Raw genomic sequence first — 27,321 nt, forward strand, 5'->3', positions numbered from 1 at the left:
TGAAACCAATATGGAGGTTTGCTGAAAATCAATTTTTTTTTTAACTTTGGAAAAAATAAAATCTCTTGAAAGTACCAAAAAGCAGAAACAGTCCCCCTTCAATCATGTCAGTAGCAAAATGTTGACCAAATAATCACATTACCATCATATATTTGTTGACCAAATAATCACATTAGCATCATGTATCTTTGATTCATGTGATTGTTGGTTCTCACCTTTCTTCAACTGGATTTTGAATCTGCGGCCTTTGCCTTTAACATAGGAGCTCTTGGACTGTGTTGTGCTGATTCTGCGCTGCAGGGAAGGGGAGGATGTAGATGAGGTACTGGAGACTAAAGATTGCGCCGGTGTGGCATATCTCCGTCTTCGCTCCGGAGTGCTCCCTGTCAGGGACCCCTGTTGACTATACAAAGGGAGTAAACATTTTAAAGATTTTGTGACACTGTTGTTTTGACGGGGGGGTGTTCAAAGATGGGAGTTCCTGTAAAATATACATAGATGTGGCACAGACCTGGAGGTTCGACCCCCGACCAGGCTGGTCCTGTCACCCGAATGCAGAGAACCTTGGCTGAAGCGAACTCTGCTGGAATTAGGTGAACTGAGTTCACTTTTGCCTCCAAGTAACTCGTACTGCCTTTTCAAGGTGGCCGGGACCACATGAAACAGAATGACGGAGGAAGCCATCGCCTGCTTGAAAATGTTCTGGGCTCTGGAAAGAAGGCAGAGAAAACACCATATGTGAACAGAAATGCATTTGTTAGGACAAGATAAGCGAGACAAGTAGAATATGATATATTATAGCCCTGCAGATAGAAACAGATGAGCTAAAAAGTACTACATGATAAGAAGAGAAAAGGAGAGTTGGGCTAATGGACCAGTTCTAATGATCTAGTGTAGGGGTCACCAACCTTTCTGAAACTGAGAGCGACGCTACTTCTTGGGTAAAGATTAATGTGAAAGCCTACCAGTTTGATACAAACTTGTATAAGAGCAAATTTGCTCAAATTGCCTTGAACCATATGTCGTTAGTAATTAGTGCAGTGGCCTACGTGAGGATCAGCAGTACAGAAAGTGTATATATGGATGCTTATCTCATACTTGAAGACAATGATCACGGTTAGGATTTCTAACAATAATTTTCAACAATGAAATGGCATGGCAGTAAAGCAATAAATATCAAAATGTAACACTTATGTCTATAAATCTCTTGCAACATTTAAATTTTCAAATAATAACTTGTACAGTATTTCGAGGAAATCACAAAGCCTATCACTGGTGTGTTATTTTGTAGAACAGCTTAATGTGGTCCTTGGGGGGGTAACAGGTCTCCCCCAGCACCATTTTGGTGACCCATGGTCTTAAACACAAAAATAAGGAAATTACAAGCATTGACAATTGTGAGCCACATACTGAACAATAGTTATTGCCATGAATAGAGAGGAAAACAGTGTGATTGTGGGTTTTGAATGTATATGTGGACTGTGTAACGTTTGCCTGCTTTGTGTTCCGTGATGAGGAGGACTAAATTTATGCTGCAAGAAGTGACAATTCAGATTCTTTTTTCAAGTGGCACAATTCGGATACATGTTAAAGCAGCATAAAAACAAAACAAAACAAAAAAACGTGAAATTAGACATCCTAAGATCAGAATCGGGACTCCAAATGTGGATAAAAATCCAATACATGTTGGTTAAGGACCAATATAGGGAAAAATGCTGTAAATGTAAAGTACATAAACAAAAGGGTAAATATGGTTGAAAATGTTACATTAGCTGTATTGATTGTATTATTAAAAATGGATACATGGATTAAGTTTCAGTTCAGGATCCACCCCACTTCTCACCCAAAGATAACGGGTTAGTCTCCACCACCCTCATGACCCTAGTGAGGATAAGTATAACAGAAAAATGCATGGATGAAATTGAAAAAAAAAATGTCCAAAACACGTTAATACTGAGCAAGTTTTAAGCCCAAACCCTTGTTTGTGACACAAGTGCAACAAGCTCAATATTATTCCCACACAAAAATTGTTTAGTCTGGTTTGCCTGTGGCACTTAGCATATAGATAGGTTGGTCAGGAGCAAGTGCGGGGGGGTTGGTGCAGTGCAAGTCTGCATTTGAGACCCCTAATACAACACCAGGAATATCATGCTGGGTCTCCCTCAATGTCACCTCTAAAATGACTCTGCCACAGCAGGCAGCCCTTCATTCAAACACATCCACAAATGTCGCTCCCATTTTTATTCATATGGAAATGTTGAAATACCACCCCGGCATGAATAATGACTGAGCGGGCAGGAGTGTCTATTTGGTTTACATCACACACGTGCCGTGGAATCAGCTTCCACCCAGGCTTGATTGAATGACAAATTACCCCATCAATACAATTATACTGTCAGATTAAGTGCATCAAAATATTTTGCAGAGCAAAACAATCTCCCGAGATCGCTTTAAGATCCCTTGAAATTGTTACCCTCAAAGGTTGGCAATCAAAGCAGGGGAAAACAGTGATGAAGGAGCATAGGCGGAGGAAGTTTAGCTTCTTCACTTCAGAGAGGTGCACAATTACAATCATACACGATCTGATGTCAATGTGGAGTGTTTGGTAGTGGGGTGGGGGGGGTGTAGAAAAGCAAAACAGCCCGGTTTTGGGCTCATGGAGAGCAAAGGATGTGTGTTTAATGATTAAAGAATCTTTCCATTTGCATGCTTTTGTACAGCCTGTCGAATGTATTAGCATATTTGGTCAAGTAACCATGACAGTTTTACTCCAAGCTTGAAGAAGCTGCTAGAGAAGAGTTTTCAGCGCCGACAAAACAAAACATGCTCACACTGACAGCGTTGTGAAAAATAAAATTGTATTTTCTGATCTTATCTGTTGTTGTGTTTGTTTCTCTTTATCAATAATCAGTAATATCAGCCATTGTCACACTATGTTTAAAAAAATCTGTTTATTATTGCAGTTTATAAATGGTTACAGATGACGTGGTGTCTTGTAAGAAAAAAAAGCTCTACAACTACAACACAACCACAAGCGAAGCATCAGCTACAGTTTAGCCTGTTCGTGGTCAGGGGTGAGCTGGAGGTTGCAAGAGTGCAGCTTTGACGGATCACTAGTCAACCACAGGGCAAATACAGACAACGTAGTTAAAGAACCATTCATTTTGAAATATGGGCAATTATGAGCTTTCAGTTAATCTAACATGCATGCTTTTGGAATGTGGAAGGAAACCGGAGTCCCCGAAGAACAGGCCATGTAAACAACGGGAGAACACAGAAACCCCCACACACAAAGGTTAGAGAATTGAAATTATAACCCTTTGGTGTCATTTCCCACTGCTCAACATAAAAAGTAAACATCCATCCAACCATTTTGCAAGATGCTTATCCTCACAAGGGTTGCGGAAGAGCTGGGAAAAAAGCGGCCTACACCCTGAACTAGTTACCAGTCAGTCACAGGGCATATATCGACACAATGATTGAATAGATATATAAATGAGTGTATAGCTTCGATAGTATTTGAGTCAATCAGATATAGGCATTGGTATCTGCCTAAATACATCATCATTTTTTTATTAGAGACATCATATTAGATCTATTGGTTAAGACATGTGCACCTAGTAAATTGTCTGGTGAGCCCACACGATGTTTTTATGGCTCATATATCGCCCATATGTAAGTATATATTATGCAAAAGTAGGCACATTTAGGCTTTGGACAGTGGTCAAGTGAGGGCAAACTCTGTGTCTTAAATTGTCAGCCCACTTTAAGAAATGAAACAGAAGCAATGAGTCAACAAAAATGAGCTGAGAGTGTGTGTAGTTTTTGGAAGGTGAAGTGTTGGTCAACGACTGCAGGTCGCCACGACCTACCACTGCAAGCCCTGCATGTCAGAAATATTTCAGTTTTATTGTGCAGTTGAGTGTCTGTGTATGCGGAAACAGTGCTTCATAAAATATGAAGTAAAACAAGATGCATGGTTCGGTCTTAAAGAAGACCACGTCTACTGTGTCTTCCCTTTCCTATAAGAAGTGACACTTTAGTAGCTTATTTAGCTTATGTGAAAACTGTTGCGGTGCCATTTTTTTTAAAATAATATTGTCACTTATTTGTCAGATGTTGCAGAAACACAATGTAAAAACATGTCCATTTTGCAATAGGTAGGCAGTCATGTAAACCAGTCCCTAAACTGCCATACACACAGCAAATGATGTCAGCAAATCATGAAATAGAAAATATTAATTACAGTTAAAACTGTTACAACAACAAAATACATCACAGGATGAGGTAGGACAAAAATATATACATATATATTGCTTACTGTTCGAAGCGAAGATTCCGGATATCTCCCTGGTTTATTCTGACAATGCAATCATTCTCCTGGAAGAGATGCTCCTGCTCTGCCTTGCCTCCATGCTCCAGACGCTTGACGAGCAAGCCCTGGGTCCTGGAAAGGATCGCGCAACAGAGCAGAGAAGTTACATCACTGACAAACGCCGTGTGGAAATTGCATTCAAGAAGAAATGGGAGCAAGTAAGGAAGCAGAAAGGCACAAAACTGTAATAGTGAACACAGTGCTTCATTACATTGGGCAAACCTGTACAAGCTAAAATTTATTATGTATTCCAGGAAATACTAGCTAATGTTCTTTGTCCCTGTCCACATCACCAAGGTAAGAAACTTGCTATAACGTCATCATGTTCAACCACACACCCACATCACAATTCCCACAGCACCTCATTTTTATGTTGTGTTCCCACAAAATATTTTTCAACTGTGGAAGGATTTTTCTTGGCCTGGAAATATAGTTTTGCTGACTTATATGCGGAGCCTCTATCATTCCTTTTGTACACCCACACTGTCTGCAGGCCTCGTGGAATGACTGGGCGGCTCGCGTGAAGCAACGCACACCAAAAACTAAGAGATAATCTCGTGGCTTCTGACAGAACTGAATTTTGCCATCATAAGATCTTAAGGCAGGGCGGCTGTTGATGCTTCAATAAATACCTAAGCGCTCCCATGCCTTGCCACCTCAGAGATTGCTATAGAAAGCGTACCTTGACTTTTACATACCATCTTATTTCCACCTCACAAATGAATACCCATACAAGTGAGTTCCTCAGGGATAACCATATGTGATGAGATATGATATGCACTTAAAGGGGAAATCCATTGGTTTGCATTAACAATGTATCCAATGTGATGTAATATGTACTCAATTTTGACAATGTGAAGTTAAATCCTCTCTCATTTAAGTGTTTTGAGAAGATTTTTTTTTTGGGGAAAGAAAAAAAATTGAAATGGCAGCCCTCCATCAAGGCCAAACATTGCAAATGTTGTACTATTCAATTAATTTTTCCTTCAGCCCGTGCCACACTTTTCACAAGGTTTTGTGAAGAATAACCTTTCCACCGTGTCAAAAGTAATTTTTGAGTAAACCTAACCAAAGGCAATGAGGTAAAATACTGTATTCCACCCCCAGCCCCCCATACTGAGAACCATCGAACACAGCTATTGTCTCACATAAAAATCCAATACATGGGTGGATATGAATTTACATTTTATTTATACTCGTTTATATTTATATTCATAAGCATGTACTGCGAATTTTTGGTGCGCATTGCAATTGTAAGGTCTTAATCCTTGTTTTCACTGAACTGAATATGTGACCCTGTTTAATGGGGATGTCAAGGGCAGAATTGAAAAGCTCTTTAGCATTTCAGGCAAACAGGCCACTCTCAGAACATTGCCCTTAATTAGCTTCATAAAATGGATATGCACGTTCACATGCCACACTAATCTCAGCCCCTCAATAGGGGTAAACAGATACATTAAAAGCAAATGAAGAGTCCAAAAAGGTCCTACCATATTCCTCTCTGTTTGATAACATGTTGTCAAGTCATCTTAACTGTGTTGAACACATTCGTAATTGTGGCCACCTTCGAAGCAGACATGATTGTGCCTCATCTCAATAAGTGTTGGCAGCTTGAAAACAATGTGTTGCCTGCATGCAGATGAAAGCCCTGGCAAACCTTAATGACTTGGGAAGACTTTAATCACTTATCAGTATTCCTTTAGCGTATACACTTTTATTTTTTTAAGTCGGTTTTGTCTACACACTGTCTCTGTGATGATGGGAATATACAGCTGCCCACTCACTTTTCCCCCCACTTAGCTGTGGAAACCAGGGGAGTTGAATCTAAATGACATTTAATGTAGCCTTCAACTCGGTGAATTCATTAGATGTGGAAGCACGGGGACTTTGGAAATACAGAATTATATGAAGATGACGTTTTTAACAAAAAGCGGCTTGCTACTTCATCTCCACTCCTTGTGGCTTTGTAGAAGTGCTGAGACCTGCTCCAAAATATGCCAAATGGTCCTATTTTCTACCTTTCATGAATGCATTTGGGATCTTTTTTATGTCCACTAATAATAAATTAAATGTGCATAGCACTTTTCTTAAAAGTAGTCAGTGATGGTGTAGTGGTACACACGCCCGCCTGGGATCAATTCCTGCTCAGTGATGGTGTCGATATCTGCCCTGTGACTGACTGGCGACCAGTTCAGGGTGTAGTACGCCTTTCGCCCGAAGCTAGCTGGGATAGGCTCCAGCTTTCCCGCAACCCTTGTGAGGATAAGCGGCTTGGATAATGACATGACTTTTCTTACTATTATGTTAACTGTTTGGTTTCAATTCAAGGTAGCTATTGAATGAGAAGTTGATTAAAAGAAAGCCACGTCACGCCGCGTATTCAGATACAAATGCTGTATTTAGTTCATTGTGTTCTTTGGCTTATGACATCAATATTGACTTTTTGCATGCCTTTCTGAGATAGCATGAGTGTGTTACAAAGTCTCAAAGCCTTTTTCCGCGGCTATATCCTGTGTCTATTTGACCCGTGACTTGATATGAATGCAGTGAAGCAGAATGGCGAGTGCTGTTGTCGGATCACTCGGGTTTTCGTGTTTTGCGTCCTGTTTTGCTGGGTGGCTGAGCCCTGTGGCTGCAGTTTAGACACTAATAACAGTTCATTGAGCCTAATGCCTCCTTCGCTAACACACGACAAACAGGAAAAGGGCCGGGCCGGGCCAGGCCATTAGCATCATCCCATGAAAGAAAAGTTATCATGCCTAAAGCTGATTGAAGGCTGTGATAGCTGTTAGCGCAACACTTTGCAATTAGCTTATACCTAAATTATTACAATTGCACCTTAAGCAAGTCCAATGAAAAATAAAACTACTTACAACATATTAATGATAAAAGCCTCAGTTCAATAATATTCCACCATCAACAAAATGCTCGTGTCAAGAATATATAATGCCCTTAATTGTTATTTTGCTCCTCTGACAGACTCTTTCAAGGTGTCACAGCTCCTGAGGGCACTGATGACAATAGATCAAACCTAAATATAGTTTCTCAACACTTGCTTATGCACATCAATGGGATTAGTGCCCCCAAAGAAATGACACATATCCAATCTTCATGACGGCCACACCTTTCTACTTCAAATGTCATCCCACTTCATCTCCTTGCTCCGTCTTTCCAACTCATTTTCCCCGTCTCCCGTTCCATGTAGCTGAGTAGTCACATTCACCTTGATGCTGTCTTGGCGAGCAGCAAAGATTAGTGTTATAGGCAAGCTTTTAGTTTGATTACATTTGGCTTCGTCCACTGTCCTTTATGTTTTTGCTGGAATAACCATGAACTTGGAATACACTGCTTCGCCTGCGCTCTGTCAGTAACAGTAGGTATTGGTTAAAAAAAATAATATATAAATAATGGGGAAAAAAATAAGGCAAAAGAAAGCTGAATCACCTTCAAGGCTGAGCAGATATTATTGTGATTGAGGACAAAGGTTAGAATAAAAAAGAAACATAACAAGCCTTTAAAAACTGTTCAGTCAAGGGTAAAATTACTTGAATCTATTCTCATTCCCATTGGGAGGGTTCCAAGATGTGGGAAAATGAATATTGTGGGTTATCTTTTACATAGAAAACTAAAATAAAGGGAAATTAATTATTCAGACTGATTGACAAATGGCTACTCAAAAACTAAAGCTAGTTAGGACTTCCTCTTTTTACCTGACATCTTGTGAACTGAATGGCACTACGTGGATACCCAGGGGTCCTCCTTTATTGGACACCTCAACTGGCTTGAGCATGGCCCTGCAAGATGATGATGGATATGGTGAGAGGAGGACAGAGACAATGAAAAACACAAATAACATGATTATAAAAAAAGCATGATATAAAAGGATGTAGTCAACATTACAGGCTGATGGAATTTATGAGCGGTTGTCTTGAGCATGAACTAAAAGGAGAAGACGCATTGCATTGTTGCTGCAAAGTCATCCGTTGCAATAGTCACCTCAGTGAAACTCGGGGTCAACAATGGACCCAAATGGAGACTCTAATTATGTGATTAAGATCAAATTGGTGTTATAAATGAAAACAGGCTAAATGAAAAATGTGCGACTCGTGGCGCAGGGGGTTTAATATGTGCAGATAAAGACACGATGACAAATGAACCTTACTAACCACGGTGTCCCTATCCTATCTTGTCATTCGCATTCGGTGAGGGTTGTTTTTTTCATCATTTAGTGGTGTTTAGAAATTATGTGGTATTAGTTCCCCAGTGTTAAGGCCACATACAGCGGACAAATTGCCCGATGGTGGTTTGAACCAAAATAACTCAGATTTGAAGTTCTAATCTATGACTTGATGTGGTTGAAGCAAAGCAAACTTGGAGTTAGTATGCTTTGAGTTCTGAACATTGATGCTGCTGTTTGGACTAAAGCAGCCTGCTTTATAAAACGTTTTGAGATGTTAAGGCCAAATTACATTTTGATGGACTTTAAGACAATGCCTCCCGAATATGGACCTGAACAGACTGTGAACAACGAAATCCACGCTTAAGTGTCGGCTATAATAACTACGCTGAATATTTTCTCAATTTATTTATACCCAAAAAATGTCTTGAATAACTGACCATTAACTTCCAATAAGCGTTTTGGGCACGTGAGTCTTAGGTTGAACAAAAATTGGTCATAAAGATAAAAAAATAAATAAAGTACGGGTTCCTAACTGGGAGTATGCAGGGGTCCACTATAATCAAAACATCCAACCATTATCCAAGCTGCTTATCCTCACAAGAGTCACGGGAGAGCCAGAGCCAATCCCAGATAGCTCCGGGGAAAAAGCGGACTACACCCTGAACTGGTCATCAGTCAGTCACAGGGGAGATACAGTATCGGCACCATCAATGAGCGGGAATCGATCCCAGGCTGCCCGCACAAAAGTCAGTTGTGTGTACGACTACACCATCAGTGACACAATATTCAAAACATTTTTTGTTTTACAAATTTATGAGCCTCCATAATGTTAAAGCGATAACATTTTCAAGTGAGCAACCTTCAACTACAAGGGTGAAGGCCAAAAGAAAGCTACCTCCCAAAGTCTGGAATCTGAAAGGAATATGTAAATTTGGGGTTTTAAATTGTGACTATTAAACAATAAACATACTAAATACAATATGTGGGGTCACTCACTCCAGACTTAGCACTGGCGAATGGTCCAACGAGGAGTCAGCTCTTCCTACTGGCTCTATCCTTTCAATTCTTTGTTCATGTGTTCGCCTCACCTCTTCCTCCTCCTAAAAATAAAAGAAGAAAAAGAGAACACATGATTTAAAAATGGCACTGTATGAAATGAAAAACGCTCCTAGACATGTTCCATTCTATCGTTAATGCTGTTTGGCTGTTATCTCCACTCGCTTTTAAATCATTACCCTCTGGAACAAGTAGGAGCCTCTATTGTATATTAGGCGATTTTCAGGCAGGGAGTCATTTCATAACACAGAGAACAATTGCATCTGATCATCTGTGGTCACTGCGAAATGGGGAAAGCTTAAACAGCAAGTGACAAGCATAATGAACACCTTTATTTTGTTTGAGTAAAAAAAAAAAAAAAATGTCAGTTGTGTGTGTGTGTGTGTTTCAGCTTGTCAGTGTTCAGGTGATATTTCGTCTCCTAAAGAAACCCTTCGTCCCCCATCTAACTGCCTCTTTCTCTCCTTTTACTGAAATGTCAAACACATCCAAAAAGGTCTTTGTGGCTCAATGTTTTTATGGAAATTGATTCAGCCCTTTTCAGAGAAAAGGGTATCTTTGGTGACATACAGGGGTATAATGCACAGAGACTACGCCCCCTATTTATTTATTCGACTTGAACAATAAAGTGGGATGAGCAGTATACTTCTCGACTACCGTGAACCTGACGTGTCCAATAGATTTCCTGTTCTAAGCGTCCAGTATCAAAATTAATCAGTCAACCAGTCAGGCTCACCTTTAACTATTTGTCAGTTGAGGTCCTGGTTTTCCTGTGGGGCCATTATTCACAAAGCTTTACAGAAAACCCCTGAGGTGAGCTGGCTATTTCCATGCAGATATATGAAGTGGACAAAGGACCGAGCCTCCTGTGGGAATCCATAAAGACATAGGCAGCTACATCTAAAAAAGGAGCCCTCCCCGAGGAATAGAGGAGATTGCCATTAGGAATAGAGGAGATTGCCATTCATAGGCAATCTATTACTTTAAAGTTAAAGAGTGAGTAATGGCAGAGGGTCTCTGGTCTCCTGACTGTTTCCATAGTTATCACTGCAATCAAAAAGGTGAGATTTATATACATACATATATATATATATATATATATATATATATATATATATATATTCTTTCAAGCGGCACAGAATTTTCCATCAGTTATTACACAAATGGTGCACTGGCAGGGGCACTGCATTTCATTTCCTCTTTCAAATACTCAACATTAAATACATGATATATAATGTGATCGATACAAATAAATGTGTTTTTTAAAACATGGGATAGTTCCCGTCAGATGTAAAGGTTTTAAAGTAGGGGTTCCATAACTTTGGTGCATGTGCTCCTGGGCATGCACAAGTGCCCTCCAGGGGATCTTGAAGGGGGTGCATGAAAGCCTCGCTTAAATCTCAGACTCTAGTGCCACAGGGCATGACAACATAAAATAAAACAAAAAAGTAAATCAATAAAAAAAATTATGGTAAATGGTGGGTGATGAGAATTTTGTACCCAATGCATTCTAATTCTACTCCACAATTTGTGATTTTTACTATTATTATCATTTTAGAAAGCTTATTTTTTATTTATTAAATAATGTTTACTAAAATAAGTTTCTGCTTTGGGAAATTGGGTTGGTGGCAATGACGACTGACAACTTTGTAAACATCATAGAATAGTTACATTTTTGTTAAATGTTATGAAAAAATTCTTATGGAAACATGTAGAAGATAGCAGAAATGGAAATTGTGGACAACTGGTGACACATAAAATTAACACTAAGAAGTTGCAGGTACAGTTGTCTTAACTGTTCTCCATTAAAATAAAAATACAATAAGATAGGAGCAAGTGTGAAAAGTTTTCAATGCATGTGACAAATTACTCATTCGCATATTCCATTCAGATTATTAAAAACTTTCAAACAATTAATTTCCTCAAGTATTTTAATGTGATCTTCTGCCATTGTGTTCACCTTATGGAGTAACAAATGAATGTCATTGAACACCAAATTTACCTTGTGGTGTATTTAGGTAAGAAGCAGCTTGATCAAAAACAAAGATGTTCTCACAAGAAAAATATTACTGGTACAACTCCAGATGATTTATATTTGCATGCCATATTATTTTACAGGATAGATGCTGACTTCCCCCTCTCAATGATGGTTGGATCTGACCCGAGGTAGAAAAGTGACCTTTTATTAAATGCCAAGCCGTGCTTATTGTGTGTCTTTATTGAGTACTGAGTGACAGCACGAGAGAGTCTAAATATATATTCACCTCTTTTTCTCCTTCAACTCTCCATCACCCCTGCTACGCTTTGTCCCTGTGCTATTCTGAATATCTCCTTTCCGTGCCCTCCATTTTTCCCTTACTTGAGTGCTTTTAGCACTCGGTTGGTCCCATGGTAACCAATGAAGTGGGGAAAACAACAAGGCTTTTCAGATTCCAGTAGCACTCAGTCCAGACTTTGCTCTTTTGGCCTTCTCGCTTATCCCTAATAAAGCTCCATCGTCACTTGCCCAGCAACCTCCCTTATCCAATGGAGTAGGGATGGGTCACAGGTCAATTCTGGAACCCTATAAAATTCGCCACGTCCGTAGCATCGGGAAGGGAAGCAGAATGTGAGGGTCAAGGTTTTACTGAGGAAGGGTGAGTTTGAGAAAGGCAAGTGAGTGATTGAGACAAAACCGCAAAGTGCAAAGTCGTGTAACCTTCAAATGAGCTTGCAGGTTGAAAAGCTGAAAAGAGGAAAGGAAGGTAGGAGCTGTCTGTCCTGACACTTCACACATAGACACACATGCATGTACACGCATGCACATGCATGTATGATAAAGTCTCGTGCTTGGGGGGGGGGGCAAAGAGCATGCGTCGAGGTACCTGTCACCCCATCCCACCCCCCCAACAGCTCATGCACAAGTGTGTGTGTGTGAGTGTATGTGTGTGTGTTCGCGTGTTGTGCCATTAGCCATGGCCAAGTACAACACATAGTTGTTAGGGGAGTAATGGGGGGAAGGGAGGCTCCCTCCTGAGCCCGTCTTTGGGATCAACGGCTTAACAAGGAGACGGTGAAAGGTCACAAAGAATGGTGGATTTCTGGCTACTGCAGGGCCCTGAAGGGCTCAAGTCCACATGTGTCTACGTGTATGTCTGTGACAGTTTCATGTGTTAAACGGGCCTCTCTGTCAGACCACTCTTTTCCTTTATAATGACCAGCCTGTGCCAAGCAGAACAATGGAGGCCAAAGAGCAGGATGTCGAAATCCCTTGGAATGAACAATGGATGTTTTCACTTCATGTAAAACTCGAGGAAGTGACCAATTTATGTAAAGCACCGATGTGTTGACATCTTCAGCTCCATCCTGATAGGCAGGTTAACAATATTTGTTTAAATGTTACATGAAATGTACATTATGTTGTGGGACTGCCAATAGCCACTATGGCTACATGTGGAAAAAAATACTTGTTGGAGTGGGAGGAAGAGAGGTGAAGGAAACCACCATAATTGCATCCCTGGCAGGGCTGTAAACTAAAAACTGTATCAGATAAAAGGTGCATCATGTACCGGACGACGCAGTACTATCGTGATGCAGTTTGGCACAGACACTAAGACAAGCTGTTAGTAATAACTCTTAATAGTCCCATTAAAGCTCCTTTAATCCCATATAGCAATTACCAACACTGGGATCGTTTTTTAGAGCCAGAATGTTTAGTTTAAATGTTTACCTAAATAATGTTTTGGATGCCGAAAGCAAGGTGTTCTAGATGCAGCTTGTATGCTTCACAAGCATTAACCAAATCAAGATGGGATCGCATTTTCTAGGCTGTCACGGTCCAAAAACCCTGCGAGATCTAGTATCAATCATATCCAGAAGAGTACTGTCGTTAGACCAAAACTAGCCTCCAAAGCAGCCTCCGTGATTAGGTTAAGACATGATTGTTGCAGCCAATGACAGAGCCCCAACCTTTTCCAGCATCTCTAACCCTTCTTTTACTGCCAGCTTCTTGCGCCACACCACCATTGAAAGAAGTCACAGTAACTAAGATTATGAGACACTAAGTTACACTGATGTCTGCCAAAAGAAAACCTGATACAATGATGAACAAAAAGGGAAATTGATCAGTGGATGAAAGGGCCAATTACCCTGAACACAAGTTTCTAAATCAAATTTAGTGATTGTCATGAGGATTTTTCCAATTTTCTTTAATTATTGTGAGTTGCACTGATAACCATTTCAGAGTCCATAATATTTTTTTTTTTTGGACCTTGTGTTGAAATAAGTGTTTCATAAATGCTCAACAGAGCACCTGTGATTTTGTTTTTACCAAAGCTGAATGAAATTAGCACCATCTATCACTGTGAGCACAAAAGAATCAGATTCGAATCACTTATATATATATATATATACATATATATAAAATCACTAGTGTTGTATCTGTGAGTCAAATGAGTAACGTGCCATTGCTTACACTCGGGTTTAATTTGTGATACCCTATTTTTTATGTATGCATTGAGCTCAGCATTGTTGAATTCTAAGCACAAAAATTCAACATTTAGTGCAGTACTTCAATGGATAAGTTCTAATTTCTTGTGCAGTGCTGAGGCAATGTTTTGCTAGAACAGGCACGTGCAGGAACATCGCTCAACGAAATTCCTAGGATTCTTTTTGCTGGTCCCGTTCACGTTTCAGTTGGTTGGCTCAGAAGAATTGGTGTACGCAAAGATGAATTTAATTATGTTATTTAGGAACTAACTTCATTCAAATAAGAAGCTAGTTCCACTAAACAGAGTAAAAGGAAGTCAGACACATGGAAGAAATTATCCTGGAACCGGCATCCAAGAGCGTCACAGATATCTATTTTTAAACATTAATTGAGAAAGTGATTAATTCTGTACAAATATGGAAAATAAAGCAGTGCCTGTCTGCTGGTTTTGCTGGGGCATTCTGAAGATCATTTTTTGGGGGGGAATGGCTGGATCACAAGGAAAGATACATACAGTTCAGTCGGTTTACTACTCATTGTCCACCACATGAGCCATTTGTTTTTCTTCACTACAATACATAAAGGTGATCAAAATACCAACATCAATTATAGATCAATCATTTTACCTACTTAACATCACTATGTTGGAATTGCCGATATGATGCTTTCTCGCATCATGTAAACATTTAACCTAGAGTAAGTGCCTTACAACAACATATAAGTATTGTTTGCGTAATTGTAGACTTGGAGCTACTGTATATTAAATTAGCTTTATGCCTTAGCTACTCCCTTCTGCAACCTCAACCAAATTAAAATCTGTCTGCATTTGATGTGGAAAGAGTGTCTGGCTTGTAAATGTTCTGACGAGGATTTACTTCGGGCAAATTACAGAGGCAGACAGGTTCCTAATGCAGTTAAGCTAATTAAATCAGAGATGTGAGGCTGCATTTGTCCACATCAAGGAAAATGGCATGTAGATTGAAGGGAAGGTTAAAATACAGACAGTAAGGTTTGTGGAACATTTGCAAAATATCTTTGTCTCCAAGATATTTTCCCCTTGTGATCTCATATGCAACCTTTTGCATTTTCTTCCCTGAGAGCAAACCTGCAATATTGAATATACTGTATCATCTCCCAGAGCCTGTTTTATATATCAGGTCTGGACTGAGCCTTCAATGACACAGTTATCTGTGCCTTTGCCTTTTGTATTGTTAAATTGCACTATAATATAATTAGGTGAGCTAATTATGAGGGCTTAAATCAATAACCAGGTCAATAAAAAGAACACTAAGCAGGCAGAGTGACCAAGACTTTTCACAAACCACATCAATAACGGTCACACAAGACCTGAACCAGAAAGAGGTTTTATGGGGAGAAGGATTAGTGAGAATTGAGTTATCATCTCAGGTTTTGTCTGGAGCATGTCTTACATTTAAAAGTGAATAAATGGGAAGGGAGTCCAGCAAAATGGAGACAGTTATTTAAATTCAAATAACACTTCACATCACTAATAAAAGCAAGATTTAAGGTTTCTGACGTATGAGAGAAAACTTCAAAAGGAATATGATGGTTTTAGACACCGGATTGTGGTGGTGGCGAGGTGATCGGAAAATGTAATCCAATGGTGGTGAGGATGACTCCCCAGTATTTAGCAGTGCATGAAAAAAAAGGGCTTGGTGGTGTGTCGCTGAGATTAATCATAATTTTGAGCTTATTAAAAGGGAGGACAGTCTGCTTTCCACTGCTTAGAATGTTGAATCCATCTTTCATGCCGTGAAGGTCACCGAGCGTCACCGAATCAGTGATGTTAATTTCAATGAGAGTACACATAGTCTTGATGGGAAATTAGGTTGAATACATTTTTCTTCAATGAATGAGAATCACTCATCACTAACTCACAAATGTTACCAGCAAGTAATTTGGCAAAGATAAAGAATTGCAGCAAATGGCCAAAATAGTGTTTGATTCAAATCTTATATTCAGTGTGATGTTTTGAAACTCTTGACCTAAAAGCACTGAACATCAGGATGTCTATTTTGTTTATTATTTGTGTTGGAAGTGAAGATGGGCTTTTAGTCCAATTATTTGTCCCATGCTGTAAATGTTTATCACAGCATCAGTATCAGTGTTCAATGACCCACCACTAAAACTGAATGAATGATCAACACCAGAAATGATTTTACCAAAAGGCAATTATATTATCAGATGTGATCTGTTCACTGCTGTCCATGCTGATTTGGATCCAGCCTGGCACCCTACTTATATTCCCAGAAGTAATTATTGTTTGCAGCTAAGGTGCCCCGTCTCCGAGTGATTTGTGCGTAATGAGCTGGCACCGCCCTGTTCAATTATTCTCATTGAGAAAGAGATTTCTCACTCCACAGGGCAAACCGGAGAAGCCAAACACATGAACTCTAATCAAGAATTAGTGCATCAACGAGCAACAGCGCGGAGAAGACTGCACCTTTGCAGCATTTGCATTGAAACAAGAGGCAGGGAAGGAACTGAAACAATATACAATACATTAATACAGGAGTACAGTTAACTCAGGACAAAAAAAAAAAAAAAGAGGGAGATGGGAGACCGATTAGGGTATTTACATGTAAAAAGCAATTGTACTTATGAAAAATTCACATTATGAAAGGGTTTCCGGAAAGAATTTATTTCTTAAGTAGATGTACCACCATACTTGGATTACACACGATACTCCATGTGCCCGCACACACGCACATACGCACACATACAAACTAACACGAGAGCAAAAACGTATACTTGGTCAAAAACAATGCTGTATCATTTCATAAAGGTAAAGGAAGCTATCTGTCAAAAACCACCTACACGGGTCAGAACTGGTTGCTCTGGCAAGGACAAGGCAAGGCAGTTGAGTCATTACACAAGGTCCCCCCTGAGGTCATTTCTATTCTGCCTACAGCTCTCTGTCACTTTTGATAACTTTCAAATGGAACACTTTCCTCCCCCAGCCCCCTGACAAACGGAGAGCTGGAGAGGTACCAGTGGCTGGGAGAGACAATCACAGAGTGCAGGCGGAACATGAAAGTGCGAAGTGAGGAGGCAAGCATGCAAAGACCAGTGATGTACGGCATTTTACTTCACGGATGTGATGGTGCGGCAACCGTTAGTGTTATCGCATGATGTTACATCACATATTTTGACAGAATGATTTCAAAACTAATAACACCATACTTTTCAGAAGATATAGCAACTTAAGTGGCTTGAGAATCTTGAGATAAGGGTGGTCACAAAGCATAGTACTAGTGTGTCCGGTGTGACAGTCTGAGCGCTCTCAGTGCTGAAAGGTCTCCTTGTAATAAATGCGCATGCACGTATATTAATGTGCATGCGCGTATATTTTGAATACTTCCGGCCAGTCTGAAACATCCCCATCCATGCTTCAACATGTGCCATTCGACAACTTGTCGCTGAGTGTTCATGTTCGCTATGGATGTCTCAGAAAGACAAACAATGCGAACATACATATGTGTATATCTTTTTAATCAACTTTTGTTATAAGATGAGGTTAGGGTTAGCGTTAGGTTATAACATATGTTAGCTCTCTCTATGTAGAAAAAGGGGAACTATGATTTCCCAGTAAGCGTCTGCTACGTACCCAGAGTTCCCCTGTTAGTAACGCATGGGCATTCATCACAAGGAGACTTTTCAACACGGGGGAGCGCTCAGACCGTCACACCGACAAAAACAGTAAACGAGTGATCCATGTGTGGACTGAATTTTAAGGATCCTTCCAAATTGGCCTTTGTTCAGTATTGTATCATAATCACTTCCCAAATCAGCAGTTTTCAAACCACGGATTTTTTCAGCCCCACGCTTGATAATCAGTGAATATTGCCCTTGAAATTTCAACCATTACCATGAAATGGTAATGAGTGGCCAACGATATACCTGTTCTTGTCGATCAAGCCAACGGTCCACCATTGGGTGGTTTGCACTCAGGGAGGATCTGGTCATCTCTCTTTGAAACTGAGTGGTCCGCCCACTTGCATTACGTGGAAGACTCCGGTAGGCATGGCCTCCCCTGCCCTTTAAAGGAAAACATAAAGTATATACAATTTGTGACAGACAGAAGCAGGCAGCTAGCATTTTTTTGGACATTCCTCAACATCGAGGCTGAGAAAAGCTAGAGCCAAAGCAATTGCAACAAACAAACAAGTAAGGTTCGGAAAAATGAGAAGCAGAGAGCAGAAGATGAATGAAGTTATCAGAAGGAAATCTAACACTGAGGCACCACTCTAAGTCTTATTCAAGTTAAATGTGGTGTGACAGGCCAGAGGAAGCTGTGCCGCCACAACTGTTAAACTTAACACCACTAAAAATGACCTGATAGCCAATGTGGCCTCTGTTTTGGACATACAACGTGACAATCTCACAAACTAATCTTTAACGACAAAGATCATAAAAACAAAATAGAGAAGTAGCACAGCTCCTAAGAACAGAGCTTTCCCCGTTTTGTACTCCCTTCTGGCATCATGTATTGCTGATACATACATTTCTTTATCTGCAAATGTAGCCCGTATAAGTCACATATAGTATAAGTAATACCTTCAACCAAGTTAGACTATATAAATAAAATTTCCCTTGTGACACTTTCCCTAACGGGGCCGATTGGTGGCTTGCTGCCAAGATGGTCTCCATTCTCATGGGCGCAGGATCTCTGACCATCGTGTTCTTGGCCAAATCCCTAGACTGAGCCCCTTCTCCGCTGATCACTCAGTTTAGACCAGAGGCCAGCTCAAAGAAGAGTCACATTTGTTCCAAAGTTCCCTCATTTACTGATGATGGAGGCCACTGTGCTCAGTGGGACATTTGAAGGAGCAGAATTTTTCTCTACCCTTTCCCAGATCAATGCTTTGACACAATTCTGTCTCTGAGGTCTACCGACAATCCCTTTGACGTCATGCTTGGTTTGCCATCTGACGTGCACTGTCAACTGAGGGACCTTATACGACCACGTGTTTGCCTTTCAAATGATGTCCAATGAACTAAATTTACCACATGTGGACTCAGAGATAATCAGTGGAAAGAGTTTGCAGCTGAGCTCAATTTCGAGCTTCACGGCAAATGTGAACAGTTAAATCGATTTCAATGTCATTTCTTTGCTGTTTTTTTTTTTCTTTCTTTTTAATAGATTTGCAAAAAAAATGTCAATACTCAGCCATCTAAAAAAAATGTCCTTTATAAGTCATTGTGTGTACCATTCAGAGGGGGAAAAAAGATAAATGAAATTAATATAGAAATCAGGAATGTTTTCCGGATGCATTATATAGCTGCATTATTTCTCCGTATATGTTGTTAATGGAGTTGGCACATCAGATAAAATGAAGATATTTCTATTATGTGGTTTAATGCTATTCTTTTTCATCAGTCATTTAAAATATATTGTTCACAGAATAGCATACTACTAAGCAACAAAATGAACAAATACCATTGGGCACAACAGCAATAGTGGAATCAAACAAGGAAGCTCTGCTGACACTGTGTTGCTTGTGTATCTTTCATTCTCTCTGGAGTCAGTGTGACACAGGCCATAAAGGACATCTTCTCAACCAAATAAAAGGCTTAATGGCCGTTCCCCCTCTCTTCACTTGGAAGTGTGCTGTTTTAACGCCGCGGCTCTGACAACTGGAGTGTCTTTAAAAAGGATTATCAGACGATGCAGAAAGACACACTAATCGCATGGAGGGTTGCTCTGTCACATCCTGTGTACTGAACTGTTCTCTTAGAAATAAAGGTCTGTCTGCACCATGTGGGTGTGTGTGAGACTATGTTTTTTTTTCCAGTTACCATAATTGGCATACCTACTTGTTTTGTAAGTCCAAGGGAACATATCGCTTATTTTTATGGGTGTTGTTTTTGTGGTGATGTTTCATGAGCAGATGACTTTACAGCCTCAAAATAAAAATAAATAAATACATGGAAAGAAATTGGTTTTACAAGAAAAAACTGAAAGTTAAAAATAGAGTTGATGCTCTATATTGGAGGATTTTAATTGAATCTTGACAAGTCCAAACATTGCACTTTGACCTCAGAGGGGATGCAGTCATTTTTGAAAATGCTGTGAAAAAGATTGTTTGGTACCTAGTAATACACACCACAAATATGACTTCATGTTGATTACATGAGCTACTGTATATGCTTCCTGGGTCTTTTTTTTAACAAAGTATTGCCTTCAAATATATTTACACTGAAAGATAAACATATATGAGTAAAGGAGGTGAGTATAAAAACTGGTATTTTTTATGTGGATGCACAGTATTTGTTACAGGCAGTCCTAAATCATTTTAAATTCATATTTGGTTCCATTTTTAAAGCAAAAACAAACAAACAAAAAAAGTCAACAAATACATGCAGTTGGGAAGTAAGTGTGTTGTGCTTCAGGCTTTTTAAGGCAATTATTACTTCAGAATAAAACTGTAATGACTTGGGGATATTACCTTTCGTTCAAGGCTGTTGGTACCAGGGTTCGTGTGTGGCTTGTGGTTATACTTTTGGAAGCCAGCGGTTGTGGACCAGCGACTCGGGTCCTTTCTGGATGGTTCTTCTTTTCCAAGCTGGATTACTCCACCTGGAAGGCCAGCCAGAGAAGGATCGCTGCTTCGACGGACATGGAGAGGCATGTCTGGTTGGGGTAACGAGAGGAAAAGGAAAGTGAGGAAAAAATATTGCATGGCGTGCGACACAGCAATTTCAATCCACCTCTAAATGCATCTGTCCACTAATACAGAATTTTACGCATACGGTGGTCTATGAATCTAAAAAGTAGTGGGAAGTAGTTGGATTACATGTCAAAGGCAGCAATGAGGGTAGTTTTCAAACTCAATTATTACGGTCGTATCACTTCATTTATGGAAGGTTTCCTTTGCCTTGAGTACTGTCTCAATAAAATATGTAGAAGCCAGACTTTTTCCAAACAAATTATCCATAAATCTATAACAACAAGCCTTTTCAAAAAAAAAATCATTAATGTAGCATTGTGTTTAGAAATGTAAATACATTCCAAACACATCAATAAATGAAAAGTAATGGAAGCCAGCAGAATTCCAAAACACCAGGTTACATTATAGTACGTAAAAGAAAGTAAACAGGAAACTCGCTTTTACCACATTTATCTTTTTGAGTCCAGAGTTGTGCCCCACCAAAATTAGTAGCAAAGGCGAAGGTCCAATCCCCACTACAGTAAAAACACGCACTGAGGAATTCTGCTGTTACATAACAAAGCCAGTTAAGTAGATCTGAAAGTTTTGTATGGTGAGAACCATTAGAATGTTCCCAAAAGGCCAGATGGATTTGTTTTTTATCGTTCAAGCTGCCTGAGCAATATATCCATAATTATGCAAATAGTTTGGTAACCAGCTGTCATCAATCACTGGATCATTGCTGGGAGCATATGCTGGTGCTAAGCTTCCATCTGATACACCCCAGACAAGTGCGAGTAGTAGGAGCAACGCAGATTAATTTCGCCTTACGCCGTTCTGGAAAACATGAATACTTAATGTTGTGACAAGTACAGGAAGTTTTTAAAGACACTAAGTAGTTATTGCAGCAGCCTCCAGTAACTGTGAATATAATGAGACTGAAAAAAACGTATGCATTTTATAGCAGTAAAATTCATGCATCACCAAATGTGTCCATTGGCCAGTTTCCTTGCTGATTATCCTCACAAGGGTCGCGGGAGAGCCGGAGCATATCCCAGGAATATGTGCTTGTTCACAACAGTGGTAATATCATGTAAAACTGAAAAAAATGAGCTCAGTTGTGTTGTGATTTAAGACGAGGAAGGTTTTGTTCACCAAGTGATTTATTTGATTTAGACTAACAACACATCAGTTGAACTGTTGTCATCTGGAGATACTGGTCGATATAACTGGATATTACGTTTTTACGTTTTTTTGCAGTGTACAATTCCATTACAGAGAAGACAAATGACAAAAGAAAAAAATGTTACATGCCTGTACAAAACAGAAAGGCTTTATGATGGCAATAGGTGGACTCAGAAGGTCATGGCCCAACTAAGTGCCGTTGTCCTTGATCCTATTTAATCCATCCCAATGACATGATTTTTCCCCAAAACAAATAAATCTTGATAACAGATGAAGGAAATGATGTTAGCCCATTGATTGAATCACTAGACTTCCATCCATTCATTTTCTTTACTGCTTATTCTTAATGGGGTCGAGGGTGTGATGGGAGTCTACACCAGCCGACTGCGCGAAATGTCGTGTACAGTCTGGAACTGGTTGGACAATTTAGAGACTTCATTTAACTTAACATGGGCGTTTTTGAAATGCGTGAGGAGTTAAGAGTACACAGAGAAAACCCACTCAAGTATACAGCAAGGCCGGAGCCTGGAAACAAACCCATGAACTCCTTTGATTTCCTCACATGTTGCTTTGGCTTGTTTTTTTTCTGGTCTATTTTTTGTTTCAATACAGATATCAGCCTAAATGTCAAAAATATCTAAAATCCTTCTAAATACAAAGGTGATGACTAATGTTTCATGTTCGATAGGACTGCAGGGACAGATAATATGTTTAGGAATGCGCTAATATCTGAGCGGGGCAGCTGTTTCAGTCACAGAACATTAAACAGTTGTCCCCAGATTGCTAATGTTGGCAACTTGTTTCACTACATTTAGTACATTTCACAGGAGATTAAACAAGCAACTACCCAAAAGACATGATGGGAAGGTATGCTACCTTGATGCCAATTCAGAAAGAGATTTACTCAAATCACATGAAGAGCTTGTTTGAAAGAGTAACTTTGGACATAATTATTGAATTGTTACATGTTGCATTCCTACCAAAGTAAGAAATAATTACCACAGACTGTTTATGAATATAATTAACATGCCTTAACATTGAGTTAATGTGCTGGGTATGTTATTTAACTAGGAAGAAAGTGATTTAGTAGCCTTTTGGGTCCCTTTCATAGTGCGCAAAATTAAATATGAATAAAAAAAATATATAGAGATATATACAGTACAGTATTATAAAGAGTCTTCCTTTGCCCTGACCTCACCACACTGTTTTACCAAGTTCATAGAAGTAACTTGTTAGTAACTGGGTGGAATCCCACATATACGTTGCAAACGTGCAGACATCCAGCTCATCTAAAACCAAAATCTTTCAGCTTTTGTGCATTACCCAGCTCACAGATAGATGAACAAACACAGATGGAATATAATATAATTGTCTGTTCAAAGAAGTGTATGGTTGTTTCATTACCATATGAATGTATTGGTGATGGAAATAAAGTCACTAGTAGCCTTTACAAATGCAAGTATTTTCTGCTTTGATGAGATCTTAAATCCCTCTTAATGGCAACTGGCCTGCATGTGAACCCTAATTTGGCTGACCAAGTCAATGTGCATATTTTAAAGGGGACGTATTATGGAAATTGATTTTTTTAATGGCTTGATATATATAAATAGTTGGGACTGCGGAGTGCCTACCCGCCTGTCAAGTGTGAAATTGAGTAATCAATGGAAACTTTTTTGTCGATTTTTTAAAATGTGTGTTTATACTACTGGATTCCTCCTGGGTCCACCCTTTCCTGAGTCACCATTTGCATGGGACAGAATCCCCCCACCACCCGCCCAAACCCTGTGATTGTAAGAGGAGCATTACAGGTGGATGTTACGTGTTCTGTAAGCCTTTACCCATTGTTTTGTTTTGTTTTTTTTTTTTGGGGGGGGGACCAAACGTCAGATGTTTTTTTTACCTGACTCCTGGTATAAAAAAAAAAAAATGCCTTTTATGCCTCCTTAAATCAACTTTCCACAATTAAAAATGTCATGTTTGTGTTTTTTTAAAGTTGTCCATAGACCTTTTCATAAGAGGTCAACAAATAAAATAAATGCCCAGCCAGTCAGTCATCAGTCAGTGAGCCTTTGATTGGGTTGTGGATTTGATAATTACATTTAATGGAATTCCAATCTTTTCAAGTTCACACCCAGTTCATGACGGACATCCCATATCAACACACATTACAAACTTACATAGTGACAAGAACGTATGTCTATGTGATCTCTTTTTCAGAAGGTCAACATATGAACATCAGCCTCAGTCCCTCAAAACATTCGCATGCTTTTAATTAGTGATGGGAGACAGGGAGGGTTTGGACCCATGTTTAATAACCAGCAAGATTCCAATTGAGTCAACCATCGATCCAGCTTGAAGAGTAATTCAGAAGAGCAGAGGTGGTGACGGGCAAATAAAATGCGGCCTGATCCTGGAATTATGGTCAGGGCGCAGAGTCCACACACAATTTACCACAGGGACTGACGGGTCAGACTTTAAATGGTCTATCACCTCTTATTGGTTCGACCTTCACCATTTTCTCTTACCTTGTTTGGAGGAGAAATATATTAGAAAACATACACACTCAAAGCCCAATAGTGACCTTTGAAGATGGTTGAATGTACTATTAAACTGACAATATTAGGACTGCCGTGGGTGTAGTTTGTTCACTTTAGTAGGCCATCACACTAAAACTATAGAATGACACATTATATAATATACGAGTTGTATTTATTTTCAATTATGTAATTTGTTTGACAAGAAGCTTTGATACAGTTACAGGAGGAAATTATTTGCTAATCTGGCGCTGTGTTGCTGGGAAATTCTTTGTAATCCAAAACCAACAAAACATAAAAAGGGAGTGTTATTAAAAAAAGATGGGGATGCTAATGTTTATTAATCTACTTCCATGTCCACTTGAGGCAATCTTCTCAAGCAAATGCATGATAGTAAAAAATTACACAACATGATTTCCCATTGATTGTTCATCAATGATTTATTGGAGCAACTGTGTAAGAAATGAGTGTGATTCTAAACTGCAACCAGTTGAGCCACTGTTGATTCCTTCTCAACACTGCACAACCATACACACATCGCTATGACAAGTTCTGCTCTGAGTAACCCTTTTTTGAGCACTTAACTATTTTGTTCCTGTTCTGAAGGGTTTGATTCTTGAATGAAATTGTTGCAGGGATACAGTCCTACAACCTGAAAAGCTTCAAACACAAAGCCAATTCTAAGTACTGCATGTGCCAATGTATCTGTTTCCAGCTCTATAGACATACAAATCTGATGAAGTCTGAGGACATTTTCAAATTTAAAAAAAAAAAAAAAAAAAAAAAAAAGCCAACCAGTGACTAAATTGTTTATCCATACATTACTATGACCTCCTTTCTGTGTGGTGAGGAATTTGCATATTTCTCTGGAGGGCTTTTTAGCCAGGCATAATCTCAATCCATGCGTTCACTTGGAAATCTAGTGGGGGGGGGGGGGGGAATAAAGTAAAGGAACAGTGGCATCTCTAAATGCTATAGTTATCTTCCTTGGGTTAGTTTGAATACTTCAAGTCTGTGCCAGTTCAATAGCTGAATAAATTATGGCTCTGAGCCATTTTAACTCTCCGTCTCCAACCACTGACTACATATTGACGTCTCCTGTGAGCAGCGAGGAAGGATTTCCACTGAATACATTGTGACCCTTATCATCCATATGGGTAAAAAAGGTTCCATTTTAGGTGAGAGTACTGCAGTTATAGAGTGACAAGACGCCTGGAATGTGATAATGGAGATTAAATACGGTATGTTTATAGGTCACTCAAGGTCAAAATGTGTGTAGAACACATTGGGACATTTATGAATGACTTTCTCAGGAAAAAAAAAATAAAATAAAATACATTAGCAGGCTTTCTATTTGTGCAAGTAAATATAGGCATTTGTCCCAGTTAAGATATGTAAATTTACCGCAAATAATAAAGTTGACATGACTTGCTGATATAGACTGACCACATTTGTTTTTCAGTATGCTCAATTACATTTTCTGAATGAGAAAACCAAAGTAAAAGTAAAAAAGGGGTCAGCAGCCGAATTATTGAACCTCAACTCACCTCTCAGCACATCACTTATCCAAGGAATTGTCCAAGCGAACAAACTAAACTATGCAGAAAAGAGCCCACATCAGGACAGGCAATATTGTCCCTATATTATTTCAGGTTCAGAGGCCAGAAAGAATTTTTACCCAGTACTAAGTATTATAGTTGTTTTCAGATATGGTATCTAGGTTTATACTGTATTAGTTTGCGTTTGCATTATCAAAATTGAAGACTATTTTACTTTTATTGCACTTTCATTATTTGCTTAAATATGACCTTATACATTTAATCAACAGATAAAGTGTTGTCCATTTGCTAATCAGACAAGGATGTGTTGTGGAGCCGGTGGTTGTCCTCGATCTTTGAACGCAGAAAAACGGCTGGCGCCATCCTCCTCTCCCAGGCGTTGCCGCAGAGACGAACGACACCCGATAAGGAGCGGAAAGTTACCATCTGCGGGGGGGCTGCCACTTTTACCATGGACCCATACATATAAAAACCTTGTGTTACTGGGAAGCTTTTGTCTTCTTCTTGGGCTATCCTGCCAGAAGACACACGTCTCGTGTGTGGCAGATACCTAGATAAGACCCAGACGTCTGTACTGCACATTCCTTTTTTAATAAATCCATTTGCTGTTAGCTTTTTCTAATCATTGGTCATATCTTCCTCGACTGGTGAACACACGTAGGGTTCAAACTCGCAAATCCCTACACAAATTTTCAAACTATAAGAAAAAAAAAAAAAAAAATCAAGCTTTCCAATACACTTATTGGGATAGTGGCTGAAATACAAGCCTGACTGTATGCTGAAGGAACACTTGCAAAAGTTCTGTCCATGTTCCGAAATGTTCTGTACTGGGTATGTGAAGACACACTCACACACAACTACATGCATACATGCACATACACACGCTAGTGATAATTTAAAAAATATGACTCACGCCAGGTTGTTTTGTCACGCTGACATCAAAGTCCGGTCAGTATTTTATTCTTAAAATTGTTTTGATTCTTGTCACTTGAGACATTTTATTGCTCTGAGCTCCCCAAGGGGACCATGACTGATGCGTGTGTCCAATATACAAGTTTTCCTACGGGTACACACTTGTGCACATACGCACACTTACACACACACACACACACACACACACACACACACACACACGGAGGGAGTTAACTCTATGGAGGGATTAGTCATTTTAACCTGGAAATAGTACACACGCAATAACTGGTAATAATGTGCCTTGTTCAAACAGAGAGCAAATAACCTTGTAAAATTCGGGTTTATATAATACTCACAGCAATGTTTATTTTACACCCTATT

General features: G+C 39.4%; 1 protein-coding gene across 4 annotated transcripts in view; it reads right to left on the reverse strand.

Moving 5' to 3' along the window:
• The window catches only part of LOC133492457 (partitioning defective 3 homolog), a 264,615-nt gene that overhangs the window by 151,621 nt on the left and 85,673 nt on the right, over nucleotides 1–27,321 (reverse strand). For 3 of the 4 annotated variants that reach the window (XM_061804662.1, XM_061804661.1, XM_061804660.1), the window contains exons 4-10: nucleotides 20,550–20,734; nucleotides 18,001–18,138; nucleotides 9,552–9,655; nucleotides 8,086–8,169; nucleotides 4,322–4,447; nucleotides 512–709; nucleotides 216–403 (exon numbers count right to left, since the gene is read on the reverse strand). In XM_061804662.1, the coding sequence (XP_061660646.1) occupies nucleotides 216–403; nucleotides 512–709; nucleotides 4,322–4,447; nucleotides 8,086–8,169; nucleotides 9,552–9,655; nucleotides 18,001–18,138; nucleotides 20,550–20,734 (1,023 nt within the window). The remainder of the gene's footprint in view (nucleotides 1–215; nucleotides 404–511; nucleotides 710–4,321; nucleotides 4,448–8,085; nucleotides 8,170–9,551; nucleotides 9,656–18,000; nucleotides 18,139–20,549; nucleotides 20,735–27,321) is intronic. The other variant, XM_061804664.1, reaches the window with a different exon arrangement.

Source organism: Syngnathoides biaculeatus, chromosome 19 (assembly GCF_019802595.1).
Source record: "Syngnathoides biaculeatus isolate LvHL_M chromosome 19, ASM1980259v1, whole genome shotgun sequence".
NCBI classification, from domain to species: domain Eukaryota; kingdom Metazoa; phylum Chordata; class Actinopteri; order Syngnathiformes; family Syngnathidae; genus Syngnathoides; species Syngnathoides biaculeatus.